The following is a 21,229-nucleotide window of genomic DNA, read 5'->3' as shown; positions in this document are numbered from 1 at the left end:
GTTCCCAGCTCCCGGGATGTCCTACCCAGGCTGTAAGGTGGGGAGCCCGCAGCTCCGGTCACTGGTGGACGCGTTGCCTCTTCCCTGCTTCCCCCCTATTGCAGCGCCTGTCAACACTTTGGTTTTTCCTGTCCGGAACAAGTTTTCCACTGGGCTCGTCCCCTCCCCCTCTTAATCCTGCTCGAAATGAAGCGTTTTCATTGAAATGGGGGTGCGGAGACACGCGTGGTGCTGGTGGTGGTGTCCGGCTCATGGTGGCCACCCTGGACCTGTTGCATCCAGGACCTGGTGCCGTTGGAGGGCAAGGAGGACGCTTGGCTCAGGGATTCCAGATGCTCCCTGTGGTTTCGTTGGCTCCACTTTGTTCCCAATGGAAAATAGCCTAAAAACCCCCACTCAGAGCAGCGTGGCCTTTGCTGTGGAGCAAGCTGGGGCAGGTCTGGAGGCAAGGAGGTGCATGGCACGGGAAGGGTCCTGGAGCAGCATGGTGAGCTCTGATCCTGCCTTTCCTCACCGAGTGGCACCTGGCAGAGCCCCGTGATGTGGTTCTGGTTATAAAAGCACCAAACCCACCCACCTGAGGCAGAGTGGAGCTGCCGGGGTGCCGGGTGGGTAGGTGTGCCGCATCGCTGCGGTGCTGGTGCTCACCGGGGTGCTGGCAGAGGAGGAGGAGGATGATGAGGGTTGAATCAGCGCCATGAGCTGCTGTAGGTGCTGCGGGGGCACCCGGCCCTGCTGCTGATGGGCCTGGTGCTGGGTGATGTGTGATGCTGTGCACTGGTCCCCAAGGGGTTGGTTGAGCAAGGGAATGGGGATCAATGTAGGGTTTGGGGGGGGGTGAATCAGTTTATTGGTGTTTCTTTGTGAGAACAGGGTTATCGAGGAGGGGAAGCAGCTTCTGAGGAGAATATCACATGGTTAAAAGGTTGAAAGGTGTTAAATACATGGTTAATCACATGGTTAAAAGGGTGCTGGAGCTTCCTTCAGTACCCTCAAGGGCACAGCACGGGGCAGAGCCTGGTGCCTGCAGCTGAAGGTCTCCAGCACCAAGGCCTTCACCAGTGTGGCCCAGTTAAAGCCAGCAGGCTGGATTCCCAAGGCCTGGCACAGGGCAGCTTCCAGCCCTACTTGCCTCATCACTGGATCATGGTGGTGCCGCGGCACATGCAGGGATGTGCCGTGTGTGCCAGTGGGACTGATGGCTGGGGTGCCAGTGGAGCCTTTGGGGACCCCGCTGGGTGCTGTTGTTGGGCAGAGGGGGCAGCCCTGCTCCATCCACACAGCACTCTGAGTGGGGCTCAGTGTCCAAGCACTGCTCTCCATTCCCATGGTGTAGCCCTCCCATTTTGCTGTCCCTTTGGGAAAGCCGGAGCTGGCCCATGGAGCCCCTGGCAGCACAAGGGTGCAGGCAGAGCTGCTCAAGTCCTGTAAACATTAACTAATGGATCTCTGTGAAAGGCTTTCTTTTTGGTAATTAACTCTTTTTGGGCTTTGTGGGGGGAATCCTGGAGCTTCAATATCCCAAAAGCTTTTTCTCATGCTCGGTGCTGTCTGTGCCTGCTCCATGGTGCCCAGCACGTGGCCTGGCTTGTTTGAACTAGGGCAGCACAGGGTGGCTTGTTACCTTGTTTGAGTGACCTGGCTCCTGTTAGGAAGCAAACCCCCTTCCCAGGGACTGGAGGAGACCTTGGCCACCTCCTGGTTTCATCCTGCAAGGATAAAAGTCATTCCTGGGCTGTGCTGAGTGATGGCACGAGGTCTCTGTGGTCTCTGATGGGGCTGATGGCGTGGTGGTGACTCCTGGCTGTGAGGAGGAAGCCCTTCTTCCTCTTCATCGCTTGCATGTAGGGTGGTCAAGTGTTGCTGTTGGAGTGGAGAGTCCCTGGTTTGAGCAAGCATGAGGGGAAGCTGTGCTGGGAGCCATGGGGCTTTCCATCATTGCACCGGATAGCACTGATGCACATTGGAGTTGGTGGCTTCCCTGGTGAGCAGAGACAATGGGGGGGGCTCAAGGAGGTGGCAGGAGCCCAGGTAGCAGAGGTGGAGGGGGGGGAAAAGTGCTGTTTTGATCACGTTTGTTTAGGGCTGTGGGAGCTGGAGCTGTGCCTTGTCAGGTGAGAGGATCCACCCAGCCTCGCCCCACTGCTGCCTTCCCAGTGGAGTCATCGCCCTCCGCGGCACCCAGTGACGGACGCCTCGCCCCCAGCCTCCCCAGTGCCAGCAGCCCCCCTGCTCCCAGTGCCAGCAGCCCCCCTGCTCCCAGTGCCAGCAGCCCCCCTGCTCCCAGTGCCAGCAGCCCCCCTGCTCCCAGTGCCAGCAGCCCCCCTGCTCCCAGTGCCAGCAGCCCCCCTGCTCCCAGTGCCAGCAGCCCCCCTGCTCCCAGTGCCAGCAGCAGCGGTTGCCATGCTCACCCCATGCCCTGCCTTCAGCTCCCGGGGCTGTTGGCTGCTCCTTGCTTCCGTGCGCTTCGTGGTACCAGGGATGCTGGGGGTGCCTGCATCCCTGGTACCGGGATGTGGTGCTGTGCCAGCAGGCTCTGATCTTGTTTTAGTGTTGGGAAAGGGGCCGTGTCGTTCTCCTGCTCCTCTCAGCACCGCCTGCATTCCCATCAGAGCCTTTTCTTTCCCAGCTCATGCTTTGGGGTGAGACCGGAGTCTTTGACCTCCGTCTGCTGGTTCCTGGCCAACCTCCTTTCCAGGCTCGTCTTGCTTGTGTCAGCTAAGTTTAGACTGCTCTGGACATACAGTGGCTGATGCCAGCAGCAAGAAACCTCCTAAAGGGAGGAAGAAACCTTCCCTAAAGGGAAGCAGAAGAAGAGCTTTTATTTAAATGTAAAGTGTTTAAACACTGTTGTTTGAGTACCAGGGTGATAAATCCCTTTCTGTGCACCTAAACCACATATGTGTGGAAGCAGCAGGCACCTCAGTTCCCAGTTTCTCCTGTCTTGGTGCAGGGAGAAGCAGCACCGGTGCTTGGGGTGGGTGTGAAGAAGTTGCTCTGTGTTGGGGCTGCTGGATCTGGCTCCATCCCTTGTGCTCAGAGGTCATGGGCTCAGCCAGGCTGGTTCCTGCACGGGGCAGTGTTTCGCCACCGGCCGGAGCACAGGGGCTGGGACAAGCATGGGGCAGCTGGGAGCGTGCACCAAGTGATGCTGGGAAGCTCTGGGAGGGATCCTGCTCCTGGAGCTCAGATCCAGCCCTTCCCTGCTGGATTTGCCTTGGCCATGCCCAGGGTGTTGGTGGCTGCCTCTGTGATGGGGATAGATCCTGGCAATGCCAGCTCGGTTTTCCAGGGTGGATGAGGCAATCGGTGCCCGCGGGGCGAGGCGGTGCCGTGGTGGCTGTGATGGCGCGTGGCACACCGGGATGGGGACGGCAGCACAACAAGAGCTGGGCCATGGTGGGAGCCCTGGTTTCTGGGGCTGGAGGTGACCATCACCCGTGATGTTCCCCTGCCTGGTGGTGGATCCATGAAGGATGCCCCTGGAACCGGCTCCTCTCCACACCCCGACTGGTTGCTCACACCTTTGCCATTCTGTGACTGTGGGTGGGGTGGGAACCAGTGGAGCTGGTGGTGGGAGAACAGGGCTGGAGGCAGGATGCTGCTGTCCCCAGCATGGGGAGGAGAGCTGCTTTTGCCTCCTGTCTGCAGGTGCTGCCTGTCCCACAGTGTGGTCCCCTGCCTGGGCATCCCGAGGGTCAGGTTTGCTGCATCCTTGCTGGATGCTGACCTTGGGCTCCCCCTTCTTCTTCCAGACCCTCTCGGGGCTTGCTGGAAGCTCCAGATTCAACATCTTAGTGCTGCCCTTGTCTGGGGGGTCAGGGCCCACTGCTGGGCTTTGGAGGTGTTCAGAGAGGGAAGCCATCGAGGAGGTCTCCTGCATGGTGAGGTTTGCAAAGCATGGAGGATGCCTGTGAATAAGCTGGAAAGTTTCCTTTCCAAGCTCATGGCATAGTGTTTGTGTGTTTGGATGCATCCCACTGAGCCTGGGGAGCTGGAAGGGGGATCCTGCAGCATCAGCTTCCCAATGAGGACATGTGTTGTGGGATCCTGGCTGATCCAATCTGGTGCATATCTGGCTATGGGCACAGTAAAGTGAGTCCTTGGGTCTGATCTGTGTGCCCTGCTTCTGAGACAGATAAGCCCAGTGATTCCTAGAAGGGGGAAAGTGGGGAGGGCTGTTGGGCAAGATGGTTTGGGAGATTTGGGTTAGGAAGCAGGATGCTGATCCTGGAGCAGAGCTGGCAGAATGGGCCAGGGCTCCCTCTTGACAGTGGTGCTGATGGGGGCCTGGGTGTGTTGGTGACACAAGTTGGGCTGTAGGTCAGGGGAATGTGTCTCGTGTTTAGGATCATAGCGTAATGGAATAGTTAGGGATGGAAAGGATCTTAAGATCATCCAGTTCCAACCCCCTGCCACGGACAGGGACACCTCACACTAAACCATGGCACCCATGTACCCAGAGCTGCAGCCTCAGCCTGGCAGTCCCCTGTCACCCCCATTCAGCAGTGACCTGGACTGTGGGTTCTGGCTGCCTGCTGCCAAGCCACAGTCACGCTGTTGCTGTCATTTCCCTGTTCATTTCCATCTTTCATTTCCTGCTTGACCCTGTTTCCCTCCGGTGAATCCCAGCCTCTGGCATGCTCCGGGGGGGCCGGTGCTGTGCCCCTGTGTGGCTCTCTCTTTAACCCATGCTGGGGAAGCTTTGCCAGCGCCCCAGGGGTGATGGGTGCTTTGTTCTGCACCTCTATGGCAATGGGTTGGTCTCCTCCTCTCCCAGCATCTCCTTTTGCCCACCTTGAGCTCTGCTGTGTCCTGGCACAGTTGGGGCCAGAACCAGCTCTGTCCCATCCTGCCCCCATCCCCTTGCTCTGCCCTTGCTGTCTCCCACCCAGCATCCCATGGAGCCGTGCCCTGATCCCAGTGGGATGTTTGTGCTGACTTCTCCTTGTGTCAAATAAGGGCATCACTTCTATCTTGGGTTATATTAATTGCTCTTTGGGTCCGTTGTGGCCTTTCAGAAGTGCTTTTGCCAGCAGCTTATTTTTCCCTGCAGGGAACTATACACAAGGGCTCCCATGGCTGCGAGATTCACGTTGACCTTGGGCAGTTTTGCTCCAAGAGCTGGAGTCCTGGTGAAACCATCCAGTGGGAGCAGCTCCTTTCCCTGTGGAGCAGGCCCTGCACTGCACATGGTGCCCTGCCAGCTAATGAACATGAATTAGCAGCCCCTGCACCATTCCAGCACCATTCAGCTGACAGAGGATCGCTATGAGTGATGCTGGGGACAGCTGGTGTGGCCATGGACACCACCATGGCCCTGCTGGGGGCTCGCTGCATGGTGCGAGGGTCTCCTAAAATAAGAGCATCCCACATCCCAGGCTTTGTCCCATTGCTCCCATGGGTCACGTGTGTGTCCTGGCTCTGCCAGCATCCTTGGCATGGTGTGAACACACCTCTGTTCCGGTGGTGGTGGTGGTGCCCCCCATCACTTGTGTGCACATAGGGGAGCAAATCCTGCCGTGGGGCTCTGCCATGGGGACAGCCGTGGCGCAGGAGGTTTTATTGCAGGCAGCTCCAGACGCTGCACGTGGGGATATTTCATCCCCACCGGCTGTTTGGGATGCTTCTCGTTCCTGCTGCTGAGGGCAGTTGCTGTGCTGGGAGATGCTGGATTCCTTGGGTGCGCGGGGGCCATCCCGGGAGCTGGGTGCTCCCCCCCCCCCCCCATCCCCGATCCTCCCTGCTCTGGGAATTCCTGGCATTCCTGATGAGGAGAGAGGGAGCTGGGATGCTTTTGGATGGGGTCTGGTGGTGTCAGACCTTAACCCTCTTGGGATGGGAGGAGGGAAGTGCTCGTCTCCCTGTGGTGCCAGGCTGGTTCTGACACCACTGCCCTGCTCTGGTGTTGGATGGCACCTTAGGGAGTGAGGCAGGAGGGAACGTGGGGTCACCCTGGAGCTACAAAGCCCTGGTGAGTGCCTGGGCAGCCACATCTCCCTCTTGCTGTGATGCTGGAGCCGTTGCCTGCGTGCTGTGTCCGGTGTCCATCCTGGGTCTCTCCCGTTGCTGGGAAGGGGAGGATGGAGATGGATAAACCCGGGATGTTGTGGCGCTGCCCTGTGCCAGCTCCACTCTCCGTGTGCGGGTGATAGCAGGGATGGGGATGGCGTCCCCTGTTCCCCCTTTGCGGGGCTGTTCCCGCTTCCTTCTCCCAGCCGCTTTGTCAGCAAGAAGCAGGGTTTTTCCTTTCTTTTTCTTTAGAGGAAAATTCCATTGTGCTATTTATAGTGGTGACAACTTGGCTGCTCCAACAACTTCATTCTGCTCCCGGCTCCGCTGGCGGGCGCAGGGGGATGATGTCTGCAGGACAGGCTCCGGCACAGCCAGGATGCTCCATGTAGGAGCCGTTGGATCAGCTCCCTCTCACCAGGGTGAATGGATGCGCACCCCGACTGCTGCAGACCCACGCATCCACAACTCCCTTTGATGGCAGCGTGTCCTTTTGGGTGTCACCTTCATCCCACCGGAGCCCAGTGCCCCCCACTGGGGTTGCTTGGTTGAGGAAACTGGTTTTATCAATGGGTAACATTGGGCACTGCCATGAGACCTGCTTGTCCTGGGGATGGGTGGATCCGCTCCGCCAGTGGATTCATGTGCTGCTCCCTATGGATGAGGGGAATCTTGTCCTGCTGCCATCCCTGGCTTTGGGGGTGATTTGGCTCCTGCCCCAGCCCCTCGCTCTGCTTTCTCTCCCTTACCCCTGGCAAAGCTCAGCCGGGTGTGCCGGGGCGGCTCTGCTGAAGCCGTGCTGTGGGTCTTGCTCAACCTGCTGGGATCCCTCTGGAGAGGCAATGGGATGATGGAGGCAGAGCAGCCCTGCTGAGGAGGGTGATATTCCCTATTGTGTGCTTTGACACAGGCCTGGGATGTGCCTGATGGGCACCATCCAGCTGTGATGGGCAGCGATGGGCAGGGTGGGTGCTCGGATCCCTTTGGATTGCACTGGACTGGGTCCTGCTGCCAACAAAATCCTTTTAAACCAGTAAATCTCCGTTCTGGCTTTGTAAGCGCCTCGCTGCTGGCTGCGGGGATCCATCCCCTACCATCTCCTGGTCCTTTTATCCAACACTTCGTGGCATTTCCCTGTTGGCTTCTCCCAGGCTGGTGTCCGTGTCACCAGGGTGGCTTCTCCCAGAAGGACCCTGTGCTCTGCTCACTGACTCTATTCTTCCTATCTTCTCCCAGTCAGTCTTAAAGCCTGTTGGGGCTTTTTCCCCCCTCCTTCCCCTCCCAATTCCCTTGCTGGAAATATCTCCAGGACATACAATCCCTGCCTCCTCCAGCGTGGAGGGGTGGGGTGAGGGGTGCCGGCAGCCCTGATGGTGCAGGGGCGTTTGCCCTTAGTGCTGGGCTCATTTGCACAAAGGGGGGTGGCCTCGGCCATGGGAGGTTTTAGTGGGCTTCATCAAATAAGGGAAGGCGAGGGCCGTGCTGCGGGGTGGGCAAAGGGCTGGTGGGTGCCCTGATGCTGCCCAGCTGAGGAGCGGGGTCGGGATGAGCTGGAAAATGAACCCGGAGAAGTACAAGAAGTTCCTGGATGGACTTGGTGCCCTGAAAGGTATTTCTCACCTTGTGCAGCACGGGGGGAAGCTGAGCTGCTCCTCCGAGGGCTGGGGCAGAGTCCGACCATCTGCCATGGACGGTGAATGGAGCACCCCTGGGATGGAGGAGTCGGCAGCTTCCCATGGAGGCAGCCGGGAGGGGTGGTGCTTTCCATGGCTCCGCTTCACTTCCCTCTTTTGTCTTGTACTTGGATGTGGAGCGGTGTGTGTGGGCACAAAGCACTGGGGCAGCGGCTGACCCAGCCCCATCACTAGCACAGGGAGGCAGGGGAAACAACTGGGAAGGGAGCTGAGCTCAAAATCCCGCTGAAGGCAGCGGAGCTGGATGCTCTCTCCATGGGCTTGGGGCTCCTCTGGTTCTGGTTGAGGGTGCTCCCACCCAGCTGGGTCCCGCCGCCGTGGGTGTGCTTTGCTGGTATCTGGGTGCAGTTTGGTGCCTGTTTTCCTCCTTTTTTCTTTCCAAAGCTCCTTCCCCAGGCTCTGCCCTGTCCCTCGAGAGCGGCTGCGACACTCGATCGCGCTGGCAGGTGGCTGCAGGCCGGTGGCTGTTGTCCTGCAGCCGGCAGCGCGCCTGGGATGCGGGGCCGCAGCGTCAGGGAATGCTTCTCTTCCCTTCCCTTCCTTTCCTTTCCCCTCCTTTCTTCATCTGTTTTCCCCTCTCCTTGCTATCAAAGGAGCTTTTTGCTCCAGGGCTCTGCTCCTTGTCCTGCTGCAGGGTGGGAGTTCACCTCCTAGAAGGACGATGGAGAGGGATGCAGGAGGCAGCCGGAGTCACCGAACAACACTTCTGCAGCCCTGCCTTGGCACGGCCGGGCTTTACCAGCCCATGGCTGAGCTTTACCAGCTGATCCCACTGCCTAACAAAGGTGGATCCATTCAGTGTTGAACTTAGCAGGGAGCCAAGGGAGTTGTCACCCGCTGGCAGGCTCCCCACCCTGCCGTGAAGGGTTAATCCATGGCTCTGTGGCTGACAGCTGCCCTGACTTATCGCGTCCGGCAGTAACATAATTCACTTTCCTATTGCTGGCGCGGTGTCCATCATAAATTTTTCCTGAGCCTCGCTGCAGCTGGCACTGGGAATCAATGTGAGAGGAGCCCTGAGCTGCTGCGTGCTGTGCTCCATCCCATAGCCACGCTCGTCACCCTGTCGGCAGCCCCGTGGCAGCCGGAGCAGGGATGGGGTTGGGTGCCTGCGACCCTGCTCTGTGTTTTGGGATGCTCCTATGTTGGGATTTCAGGCCCCACTTCCAGCTGCAGCCTGGCACGTTCCACTCCTGCCTGTGAGAATGAGGTGTGAGGAGCCGAGATGACATTATTAATGGCGTTTACAAGGTGACTGGCTGCAGGAGCTCATCTGGCAGCATTCCCCCTTCCAGGTGCTGCCCAGAGCCCTGCTGGGAGCACTGCCTCCGCTGGCTCCCATGGCCCATGAGCCTCTAATGGCAATGGGAAAACATGGGTCCCCACAAAGCCAAATGTGCAGGTTTTGGGCTGTTTTCTGCCTGTAGCCCGAACGATGCCACCTTGCTGGCTGCCACCTTGCTGGCTGCCACCAGCTGTGTTCACCGCAGCCCTTTGTGGCTTTAATTCAGAAAGTGGGGCAGGGAGATGGAGGAAATGGTGTCACAGGCAGAGGATGCTCAGGGGATGCAGATGGGTCTCTGCCACCCCTTTTGCACTGCTGGGGCGCTTCCCTGTGTGCCTTCCACCTGGTTGTGCTTTGCTCCGCCATTCCCACTGGCATGGAGATGCTGTGCTGTGCGTCTTGCTGTCACCATAAGCTAAGTGTGCTCTGGCACTGCACAGGGCTGCAGGGCTGGACAAAGCTGGAGGAGAGGAAGGGTTTATTGCTGGAAAGGTTTTCTTCTGCCCCCCTCTCTCCCCCTCATCTCTATTCATCTCCCCAGGGAGGTGGAGGCAGCAGCGGATATTGGAGCTGGGAGCATTTCATATGTAAATGCCCGTGTGTGCAAGTCCAGGCCCCTGACCCCCGGCGCGGTGCCAGCATCCATCCATGTCACCCCGCTGGGTCTGGGAGAAGGGCCTGGAGCGCATCCTGGTGCTGTGGCTGGGATGGGGGCCGGGAGGCCCTGCCAGATCCCTGGGGACAGAGGATGCTGCTCTGGGATGGACCCTGCCCCAGTGGCTGCTGCCCCGGTGGGTTTGGGGTCAGTGACTGTTCCATTCGGTCTCCAGCTCTGGTTTCCCAGGGCAGCCCCGCGGTGACACGAGCCTTGGGCTCGGCTCAGGAAACCCATTTGATTACACATTCATTGCTGGGTTCATTTTCCCGGCGGCACGGCCCCAGTTTCGCTTTCTGAGGAGTTGTTGTTTTCTTGGCAGCCGCCTGAAATCCGGCGTCTTCTCGGCCGTCTCCCGTGCCGGTTAATCTCCTGCCTTCATCTGACCTTGTTGCTGCCGTCTGCTTTCCCCAGGGGAACAGGGCTCAGATTTTCCCTGTGCTGGGAGTGGATCTGTGCTTGTTCCCGCAGCATCACGCGTGTGCCGAGTTCCTGCTGCTCAGAGAGATGGGTTTGGATGGAACGTGCTGGCCCTGCTGCCGGAGCGATGGGGGGATCGCAGCAGCATCCAGCCCCGGTGCGTGCCGTGGAGCTGACGCTGGAGCGATGCCACAGCTCATCCCTGTGCCCTGTGGTCGCTGTTTGCTGTCGTCCCATCATGTGATGGTTTCCCCCAGGAGCAGCCCAGGCCGGGGCCGCCCAAGGTGGCCGGGTGCGATAAGAGACCCAGGGCCTCCATCTGCCCTGGCCACTGCGGGTGGAGGCCGTGGTGCGTTGCGGTTCCTCCGGCACCGTCTGCCCATGCCTGGGGAGGAGGATGCAGCCGGTTGCTCCTGGGGACAGGGGTGAACACTTCTCCTCTGGCACCGCCACCCTCTGGGGTGTCCCCCAGGGGTACTCATGGGTGCTTGGTCCCACCATGAATATTCCCATCTCTGCAGTGCCAAAAGATGGTTTTTGCTCCGGAAAGGTCCATCTCACCCTTCCTAAGAGGATCTGATGGGCTTGGGCCAGGCTGGTGGGATCCAGCAGGTCTGGTGCTTGCGCTGGTGCTTGAATGAAGTGGGCAGATTGATGTTAGCAACTGGGTTATTTCATTTGTGTTTTGATGGGGATTAAGTTTCTCTGTTGGTCTCCAGGGAACAGAGGTGTTTGGCTCCTGCCTTCCCCTCTTTGGTTAGTTGGTTTTAGTCCCAAATTCCTCTTTGCTGCTGCACACCAGCCTGGCCAGGAGCTGGCGGCAGAGATGGGGTGAAGCATCGGGTCAGAGCATGGCACAGGCATGGGTAGAGCCTTGGCCTGATCCCTGTGAGCGTTCACGCTCTGGACAAGCGAGTGTGGAAGGACCAGGGCCACATCCAGACCCTGGGCAGGCACAGGGTGCTCTGGGGGTCCTGCTCTTCAGCACTGCCATCCTCAGGGACCAGGACTCCCCATCTTTGCTCCAATGGAACAAGCTGCCTGCCCTTTGCTCGCCTCCCGCTCGGCGCTAATCAGGTTTCACACTGCTTAGTTTGGGACATCTAATGAGATCAGGGCTCAAGGTTGCTGCCTGCCCTCCATTTGCAGAGGGAAACAGGAGAGTTGTCTCCTTCCTTCTCTTTCACCTCCATTTCTTTGCGCATCTCCTGTCCTGAGCAGGCTGCAGGTCCATGAGCCACCCTCGTGTTCTCACCATGGTTGAACCCTGCGCTGCTCCGTGGAGCACGCCAAAGGAACTAAAGAGAGCAAAAGGGGGCACAGAGCTTCCTACCAGCAGCTCTTCTGCAGGGAGCTGGGGATCATTCCTGGTTGGGGGGGATCTGGCCCCGACACTGCTGTGTGGAGCCTGTGCAAACACGACTCCCAAGCGCGCCCTGAACAAAGCACGGCCAGTTCCCACTAGCCTAACGTTTTCCTACTTCTCCCGCTGCCAAGCAGCCTTTGGTTGGCGTTGGAATAACAAGCCTCTTTGCCGAGACACCGGGCCTTTTGTTAGCTGCTAGAAAAGGAGGTTTGATGCCCATGATCCCTCCACCCCCTTCCCCAGCTTTCCTGCTCCCTGCTCTGCTGCTGTGGGAAGTGCAAAGCTTGGCTGTGAGCGGCCGATGGTGATGCCACCACCGTGGGGCTCAGCTCTGCTGGGGTGCAGCTCTGCACCCCAGTGGGATCTGGGGCTTCCAAGAGGCTTGGGGGCCTTGTTTGGGTGTATTTTCCCAGGATTTGGGGCATTTGCTCCTGTGAAGGGGGTGGGAGTGGGTGCAGGATGCGCCCAGTGCTCAGGGCTCTGCTGCTGGGGCTTCCCTAGACCTCACGGTGGGGGTTTGGTGGGGTTTGGTGTGGTTTGTACCTGGGTTTCTCCCTTGTGCTGCTGTCGGGGCGTGCTGGGAATCACGCAGAAGGTGTTTACCCAGCCATGGAGACGGCGGGATGTGGAGGTGTGTGCGGCGTTGTCCCGGTGGCCGGAGGGGCAGGGAGGGACCCGGAGATGCCATCGCCTTCCTCCTCCTCCTCCAGGCTGGGAAGGATGCCACGTTGCCGTGTCAGCACAGGCCCTTGGGAAAGCGAGCAGACGTGTGTGTCCTCTCGCACGTGGGGGTGCGAGCGCACCTTCCTCTATGCTCAGGGCTGGGGTAATGTTCTTCACTCCCCAAAAGCTGGAGTGCTTCCAGCTGGGAGACCTTTGCTGTTCCTCCCCTTGTGCATCTCCATCCTCCTCACCTCCAGCACTGGCTTCGTGTCCTTCCTCTCACCATGTGCACCAAGAGCTGCCCTCTCCTCTTAGAATGGTAGAGTCATGGAATGGTTTGAGTTGGAAGGGACCTTAAGCTCCTCCAGCTCCAACCCCTACCACGGGCAGGGACCCCTTCCACTGGAGCAGCTTGCTCCAAGCCCCTGTGTCCAACCTGGCCTTGAGCACTGCCAGGGATGGGGCAGCCACAGCTTCTCTGGGCACCCTGTGCCAGCGCCTCAGCACCCTCACAGGGAAGAACTCCTTCCTTATCTCCAACCTGAACTTCCCCTGTTTCACTTTAAACCCATTATGGGTTTAGGGCCCTCTTGGCCATCTGCCTCCTGACGTGCAGCTTTGATCTGTGCCCTGGTACCCAGGCGCTGCCTGTCCCCATCCCCTGCAGGATGATGCCACCGGCTCAGTGCTGGCTCAGTGGGGTTTGGTGCTTTCCCGGAGCCCGTGTTGCATGGCCATGAGTTTCATGGCATCATGCAGTGAGCCAGCGCAGTCGGCTCCCTGCCAGCGTCCTCGGGGGGGTGACAAACCAGGGCAGGCTTCTGAGAAGTAGGAAGGGATGAAATAATGCCTGAAATGCTGCTTCAGCATAAACCGCATGGCCTTGCAGTCATCCAGGAGGTTTGTAACACTGGGGAGAAGTGGTGAGATCACCCTGGCCTCCTCTCCAGCCTGATGCACTCGCTTTGGGGCCAAAAGGGAGGGATCAAAACCCTGGGAAGTGCTAGAGAGGGTCTGAATGAGGATGGTGTTGGCAGGGCTGGTGCTGGGTGTGAGGATCCGCTGGTCCATGGGGTATGGAGGGGATTAGGTCACTGTTGGGGACACATGGAGAGGTGGGCACCCTGCCCATGCTGGGGCAGTGGGGCTGGGAGTGCTGATGGCTATGGATGCCCCTGGGAAAGGTTCTAAATCTGGGTACCAAAAGGGGAGCCCCACCAAGGACAGGAGTTTTGTGTGGGACCAGGCAAGGCTCCCTGCTGTCCAGGAAGGAAAATGGGCTCCTTTGGGGTTATTTTAGAGATTCTTTAGGTTTGGGTCCTCCTGTTGGTTCCATCCATCCCGTTTGAGTCAGTCCCATTGGACAGCCCCATTTGGGATGTCGCATTCCCATAGATCCCATAACTACTGGGGCTTTTCCACTCCTCCTGCCCGGGAGCAGGAGTTAATCATTCCCCAGCAGCAGGCTCAGCATTAAGCTGGGAGCAGGTGGCTCCGGCTCAGCTGTTTGCTTTGCACAGTGAAACCTGGCAGGAATGGTGTTTGCTTCCAGCCTTACCTCCAGCCATCCACCTCCACCCTCCACCTACCAGCAGCAAGGTCACCCCAGGGACCCCCTGCCACCCCACAACAGCTCTGTTGGTGCTTTGTGGGAAGGAAGTCTCCTTTTTAAGCTGTGGTTGTTATTTTGGTGCCCAGACGTCTGCTGGAAAGGGGAACATCTCCACCCTTATCACCAGCACTTCCTTCCCCTGGTTCCTTGGAGTCCAGGCTTTACCGCGGATGGGATGGGTCTAAGCTTCCCCTGCGCCCCTTGTCCCTCTGCCCTTGTTTGCTGTGTCCAGCTGACCTTTAGCAGCTCCTGTGCTGAGAGACCTGCAGTTAAACATTCACTTGTGCTGCCCTTTTAGTGCAGACTCTGGCCTGAGCAAAGCCACCCTGGTTGCGGTGGGCGAACCCCCGCAGTTCCCTGTGCAAACAAGGGGGTGATGATGGGGCGCTCAGAGCCTCAGACCCTTGTCCCCCACCTAAACCCCTCTTTGCACAAACACCGCTGTCCAGGACGTTGTTTTTTCCAGGACCACGAGGCACGTCGGGATAAAACAATCCCGATTTTTCCAGCCCTTTTGCAGCCCTGCGGCTGGGAGGTGATGCCGAGGGGCCCGCACAGCACCCGCGGCCGCTCGGGGATGATGAAAGCCAGAAGGAAAAGTTTCCCGTAGGGAATGCGCCCGCTCTGCCAGGAGCTGGAGGCACATGGGCAGGGCCCGACGGCAGGGCCCTGTGCACGGCGAGGAGGGATCGGCGGCTCTGCCCGCACACGCACGGGGAGGGTGATTCACACGCAGCACAAGGGAGAGGTTTGTGCCGGAGCAGAGGAGCTCGTCCCGCAGGGATGCGCTGGGCAGTGCCGGGAGCCGCGACCTGCCTCGTTCCACCTCTGTGTTTAATAGCCCAGATCACAAGAAATGTCACCTTTGTTCTTGCTTCCCTTTCCCATGGCTGCTGGCGCCGCGGGCAGGGTGGAGCGAAGCCTCCGCGCCCCGGCAGCTCTGCCCGTGCTTGCCGGCAGGACGGGGGTGCGAGGGCAGGACGGGGATGCGAGGGCAGGACGGGGATGCGCGGGCAGGACGGGGATGCGAGGGCAGGACGGGGATGCGAGGGCAGGACGGGGATGCGAGGGCAGGACGGGGATGCGAGGGCAGGACGGGGATGCGAGGGCAGGACGGGGATGCGAGGGCAGGAGGGGGATGCGAGGGCAGGACGGGGATGCGAGGGCAGGACGGGGATGCGAGGGCAGGACGGGGATGCGAGGGCAGGACGGGGATGCGAGGGCAGGACGGGGATGCGAGGGGGAGGGGTGCGGGGGGACGGGGATGCGCGGGCAGGACGGGGATGCGAGGGCAGGACGGGGATGCGAGGGAGGACGGGGATGCGAGGGCAGACGGGGATGCGAGGGCAGGACGGGGATGCGAGGGCAGGACGGGGATGCGAGGGCAGGACGGGGATGCGAGGGCAGGACGGGGATGCGAGGGCAGGACGGGGATGCGCGGGCAGGACGGGGATGCGAGGGCAGGACGGGGATGCGAGGGCAGGACGGGGATGCGCGGGCAGGACGGGGGTGCGAGGGCAGGACGGGGATGCGAGGGCAGGACGGGGATGCGAGGCAGGACGGGGATGCGAGGGCAGGACGGGGATGCGAGGGCAGGACGGGGATGCGAGGGCAGGACGGGGATGCGAGGGCAGGACGGGGATGCGAGGGCAGGACGGGGATGCGCGGGCAGGACGGGGATGCGGGGCAGGACGGGGATGCGAGGACGGGGATGCGAGGGCAGGACGGGGATGCGAGGGCAGGACGGGGATGCGGGGCAGGACGGGGATGCGAGGGAGGACGGGGATGCGAGGGCAGGACGGGGATGCGCGGGCAGGACGGGGATGCGAGGGCAGGACGGGGATGCGAGGGCAGGACGGGGATGCGAGGGCAGGAGGGGGATGCGAGGGCAGGAGGGGGATGCGAGGGCAGGACGGGGATGCGAGGGCAGGACGGGGATGCGAGGGCAGGACGGGGGTGCGAGGGCACATGCGGATGCGCTCGGGCACATGCGGATGCGCTCGGGCACATGCGGATGCGCTCGGGCACATGCGGATGCTCTCGGCAGCTGGCGGTGGTGTTGCTGAGCTCTCTCTGCCCACCCGTAGCAGCGTTTGCTGCTGTTTGCAAGGAGGAGGCAATGATGGGTTTAAACTAAAGCAGGGGAAGCTCAGGTCAGAGGTAAGAAGTTCTCCCCTGTGAGGATGCTGAGGCACTGGAATGGGTTTTCCAGGGAAGCTGTGAATGCTCCATCCCTGGCAGTGTTCAAGGCCAGGTTGGACAGAGCCTTGGGCGACCTGGTTTAGTGTGAGGTGTCCCTGCCCATGGCAGGGGTTGGAACTGGATGCTCTTAAGGTCCTTTCCAACCCAAACCACTCTTTGATCCTGTGTGGATTTAGCCAAGCTCTGGGTTTTACTGGGGGAAGAGCTGTGGTCCAGAAGGGTTGATCCTGGTTGAGTGCTGGTGTGGGGCATGTGCTCGGTTCCCCAGCTTGGGGTTGAGGTGCAGTGGCTTTGCTGGCTGCAGTCCCTGCCAAGGCCAGAGCCAAACTGGGCTCCATAGGGAGCCCTGGGACAGTGGTGGGTGATGTGTGTCTGTGACTGACCTGGGCATCCCTGATCCAAAACCCGGATCCAAAACCCGGATCCACCCCTTCCTTTGCAATTCACAGCAACTGGGATTTGCCCTCAAAACCTTCCTCCAGAAAGGAGGAAAAAACAACAGAAAGATGAAAGCATTGCAGAGGAAGCACAGCAGGAAACCTGGCCCCTGTGCTGGGGTTATGAGTTTGTGTGTGCTCAGCACTGCTGCTGAATGGGCTCTTTACTCCGCTGTGGGGAGCAGGGTTTTCCCTGCCCAGTGTGGGGTGGTCCCACTCCCCATTTGGGACAGAGACCCCCCTTTGTAACACCCCACAGGGTTCCTTGGTGCGCTCAGAGCCACTTCTTCCTTATCCGGTGGTAATTGATGGGTGGGACTGTGAGGGGCACTGGCAAGCACCCCCTTGTGCACAGAGGGGTGCAGGCAGCGCCCTGGGGAGATGCTTCATGCAAGGTAGGGCAGCAGTGCCGTGCAGTGACACTCTGGTGCTTCCACAGTGCCACCTGGCTGCCACCTCCCTGGTGGGACATGTGTCCCTGTTGGAGCTCATGGTGGGCTCCCTGGGATGCACAGACACCCGGGGGGCTGAGGAGCATCCCGGTGGCATCACCCACCCGGTACTGGGAAGCGTGTGCCGTGCCCGGCAGCTTCCCCAGTCATATAAGGAGATGCCGGAGCCGGGGCTGTGTCGCCTGAGCATTACTCACCAGGAGGCACATGGTGGGGAGGGAGCAGGACCGGCCCTGGCCCTGGAATGCTTGGCCGGAGCCAGGGGTGACTCAGCTCCGGGTGTGAGGAATGGCAGGAGCGAGTGGGGAACCTGGAGCAGCCCATGTCCCCCGGCCCATCCATGGGTACCCTCAAACCCAGGCAGGGCGCTGGGGGGAAATGGGGGTGCTGATGGAGGTGATAACCCCACTTTGGGTGGTGTTTGGGGCTGCAGAAAGCACGTGGTGAAGCACTGCAAGGTGGGGATCCCCCCACAAAGGGGCTCAGCCTCTCTGCGCCCCAAATTCGTGCACAGGCAGGAGATCCATGGCCCTTCCCTACCCGTTTCCGGGGTGAGGTGACTGTTGGAGCTGAAACAGGCGCCTTGCAAAGGACTGAAATGAGCTGTTGGTGTGGGTGTGTGGAGGGGTTGGTGGCTGCATCCGGGGCTGGGGGGTCCCCAGAGCCCCAAAAGCACCCTGCACCCCGAGTCTGCCACGTCCTGTTTGTGGCTGTTATCAGCTTCCTGCAGTGGCAGGAGGCTTGTGCTGGTGAGGGGAGTGTGGAACGGGGAATGGAGTTAAAGTGAGTGGGATGAATCATAGAAGCATAGAATGGTTAGGGTTGGAAAGGACCTTAAGATCATCAAGTTCCAACCCCCTTGTCATGGGCAGGGACACCTCGCTCTAAACCATAGCGCCCAAGTGGGGGACCACTGGTGTCCTGGCACAGAGGAGGGATGTAGTTATATATATATATATATAAAATATTGTTTTATATATCTACACATATAACATTCATTATTTTATATATATGCACATATAACATTCATTATTTTATATATACATATAATAGTCATTATTTTATATATATATACATATAAATATTCATTATTTTATATATGTTTACACAGAGATAAAAATATATATGGTTATATCCATTCAAAGAGTTTCTTTTGCCCAAAGGCTTGTCCAGCTGGGGATGGAGAAAACCAGCTCCTGCTTTCAAAAGCCTTTTCCACTGGCACATCCCAGCCCATCCCCGGCAGCAGCAGGCGCCTGCCTTGCAAGGTGCTATTTGCCCCGCTGATGGTGGCCCACGGGCCCATTTATGGTGGCCTCATGCCTCCTGCAGCACTTCCCCTGCCTTAACACAAAGCAGATTGCTTTAGATGAAAGCTGTGCCGGGATATTTTTCATCCGAGCAGGGATGAGGCTGTGGAAAACACATTGCAACAGCGCCGAGCCCCGGGGTAACTCGCTGTGTTTTCCATCACCCATCCCATGGGGGATGTCTGGAGGTGGTGGGTGGTGCAGGTCCCTCGTGGAGCGATGCAGTGGTTGAGGCTATGGAGTTTTGCTTGATGTAGTTGACCAGGCTGTGGTGTTGGGTCTGAGGAGCTGCTTAGGGGGGTTAAATACAATAGAAATCTCTGCTTGTGTCTGGGTGACACCCTGGAGGGTTTCACCATCCCACACTGGGGAGCACTGGGGGCACTTGAGTCTGGTCTCTTGCCTCTCCCCATCAGGAAAGCCTGAACCAGGCTGAGGTTTCTCACCTGAACAGCTGCCCCAGAACAACCCCTCTTGTCTGAGCCCCGCTGGAAAGGTAAAGGCCACAAATGAGTGTTTAATTCTGCACAGTTTTCTACCCAAGAGTAGGTTTCTTCTCCCAGGAGCTCGTGGGTGACGTGATGGGCTCTGAAGCCAAAACAGGCTTCGTGAGGAGCTTCTTCCCCCTCTCTGCTCATGGTTCAATGGCAAACGGGCCGGGGGATGCTGCGGCCGGTGCAGGACTCACTGCTCTCGGTTTCCCTGAGCTGTTTCTGCACCTTCACTGCTGGAAACGGTTCTGAACAGAAGTGAAACTGAGAGCAGCGCCCGGCCCGGCACTGACTGTCAGTAACCGGGGTTGCGCTGCCTGGTCTTGCCGTGCAGGATGCTGGGGTGGCAGCAAGCGCAGCACCCGGCTGTGGGAAGGGCTGGGATGTGGATGAGCATTTGCCTTTTGTGTAGAGCATCTCTTATGGGTATTTCCCCATGTGGGTGACCTGGCAATTAACACACGGGCATCCAGGGAGGGGAGGGAAACATTTTCGGGGTTCCCAGCTCCCATGAGCCCCAATTGTGTTGCCTTCACTTGTGGGGAGGTGGGTTTCCTGCAGGCAGATGGGCACAGAGTGCCCGCATCTCCCAGCTGCTGTCCCCTCCATCCTGGCTGCCCTCTGTGTTGGCATCACCAGGCTGCCCACCCTCACCCATTGGGGTTCATGCCTCTCCCGAGCCCCCGTGAGGAGCGGGGTGCCGCGGTGATGCCACATGGCAGCTGCTCCCACCCATCCCACCCTCACCGCAGCCGCCTTCCAGCGGGGCTGGGAATGGAAAGTGAGGAGATGACGTCTCTCCCCCCTGGAGCCGGAGGGGGGGGACAACGGACAAAGTTTGGCAGCGTGAACACCAAGGAACGATGTTGGAGCCGGCCTGACGCTTTCTCCCTTTACCCCCCTCCTCCTTCTCCCTGAGCTCCCAAATCTCCCTGTTCCCGTCCCGGTGACGCTGGCTGTCCCCAAGCCCTGCCAGCGCCGGGGCTGCAGCCAGCTGGAGGCAGAAACAGGCAGGAAGTTTCGGAAGCAGCGGTTCACCCTCCCCGTCCCCTCACCCTCCCGGCGATGCCGGCCCTCCTTGGGAGGAAGAAGTTGGGAGCTGGGCTCGGGATAGCGGGACGGGAATAGGAGACGATGCCTCTTTCGGAGAGCTCCTATCTGCCGCCCGCCGCCTTTATCCTGAGCCACGTCCTGGGCATCGCCGGCGTCCTGTACTGGAGGAGCCGGAGCAGAGAAGGTAGGGGCAGCCCCCGTGTAAGATGGCCGGCGGCAATCCCGCAAGGAGCATGGCTTGTTCTCCCTCTCCATAAGCCGTGGCAGCGGCACGGGCAGGGATGGACGTGGCTGGAAGGGAGGAGGATGTGATGGGGGGGGTCCCCATGCCGGGGGGGCAGAGGTTTCGGTGCCTAAATTTGGTCTCGCCACCCGTTCCCGGCCCACGTTGGGGTGGGAGCGGCTGGGATGGGGGTTGTCCCACTGGGATGGGGTTGTCCCACTGGGGATGAAGCTGCTTTTTGTCTCGGCGCAAGCCCTCGACACGTGGCTGGTGTTCTGCCTCCCCATCTCCTGCCCCTCGCCATCGCCCTTCGCCACCAGCACGGGCAGGATGTGGCCCCGGAGCTGCTCCCGGTGCTGGCACGGGTTTGCTGAGCAGCTGGGGCTCACCCTGCCTCAGTTTCCCAAAATAGGGCTCGCACATGACCGCTGCCCGGGGAGGACGAGGATTCGTTACAGGGATGTGCGACAGCGCCGGGCCCCGGGCGAGCGCTCGGCAGCTTCTTCTCTGTCCTGACCCCTTTCTCCTGGGATTAGTTTGTTTTCATTCCCCCCTCTGTTTTTCCAGCAGTGCTCGTTCTCGCCTGTGCCTCCGCATGGGGCCTTTTCCCTGCATCCGTGACCAATTCCCCCTTTTTCCCCCACTTTTCCCATGCAAAGGAGCGAGGCTGCAGAGCCTGAGCAGCGCGCAGGGACTTTTCCCCAAATATTGCTTTTGGGATATTCTTCCTTTCTCCTTCAAAACTGCTTGGGAGACCAAGTTGCACAACTGTGCTGCTGTGCAGAAATGCACCCGCTCACCCAGTAAACCCAGCCTGGCTGCAGCTCCTCCTCTTGGTCCCCCATCCCCTGTCCACTCAATCTCCATGTCCCTTTGGAAGAGCTCCCAGTGCAAGTGTTGCAAGCAGCTGGTATATTCCACGTTGGTTTTCCTTCATCACTCCTTCCTGGAAAAGCTCAGGTAACAGCCACCCCGCAGGCGCAGCATCCTGGAAGCTGAGGGTCATCTCACAGCAGGTTCTGTTGCCCTGTGATGCTCTCCCACCTCTGCCCAGCGTCTGCCTGGGGCTCCTTTGCATCACTTCTCAGGTGCCTTCCTCATTGCATACCTGGCTGTTGGAAAGTTTTCCACTGCAGGTATCTCCTGTGCATTCTTCCAGGCTGAATCAGGCACCGTTTCCTCTCCCTGTTTTGAAAGGCTCTGTAAATCCTGCCCGCTCCTGGCTCTGTTGTCATGGGGGATTATGTCAGCAGCAAGTTGGCAGCCAGCATATTTGAAATACCTCCTGCTTCTCAGCCAGGCAGGTTCTTTGCATATCCCCCATCTTAAAAGCACCATGTTAAGAAAAAGAAGG

At 59.4% G+C, this 21,229-nt stretch overlaps 1 protein-coding gene across 7 annotated transcripts in view; it reads left to right on the top strand.

Annotated features, from left to right (window-relative positions):
- The window catches only part of MACF1 (microtubule actin crosslinking factor 1), a 136,492-nt gene that overhangs the window by 5,590 nt on the left and 109,673 nt on the right, over positions 1-21,229 (top strand). Inside the window, exon 1 of one of the 7 annotated variants that reach the window (XM_061358937.1) lies at positions 7,543-7,621. The exons of 5 other annotated variants lie outside the window; for them this stretch is intronic. In XM_061358937.1, the coding sequence (XP_061214921.1) occupies positions 7,558-7,621 (64 nt within the window). In that variant the 5' untranslated portion in view covers positions 7,543-7,557. Of the gene's footprint in view, positions 1-7,542; positions 7,622-19,697; positions 19,837-21,229 lie in introns of those variants that run through there. One more of the 7 variants, XM_061358934.1, reaches the window with a different exon arrangement.

This window comes from Neopsephotus bourkii, unplaced genomic scaffold (assembly GCF_033783945.1).
Source record: "Neopsephotus bourkii isolate Nb327-2 ecotype Australia unplaced genomic scaffold, CSIRO-AGI_Nbou_v1 NB_959, whole genome shotgun sequence".
In the NCBI taxonomy this organism is placed as follows: Eukaryota; Metazoa; Chordata; class Aves; order Psittaciformes; family Psittacidae; genus Neopsephotus; species Neopsephotus bourkii.
Note: the sequence above shows the minus strand (reverse complement) of the source record. Positions and strands in the feature narration are given on the sequence as shown.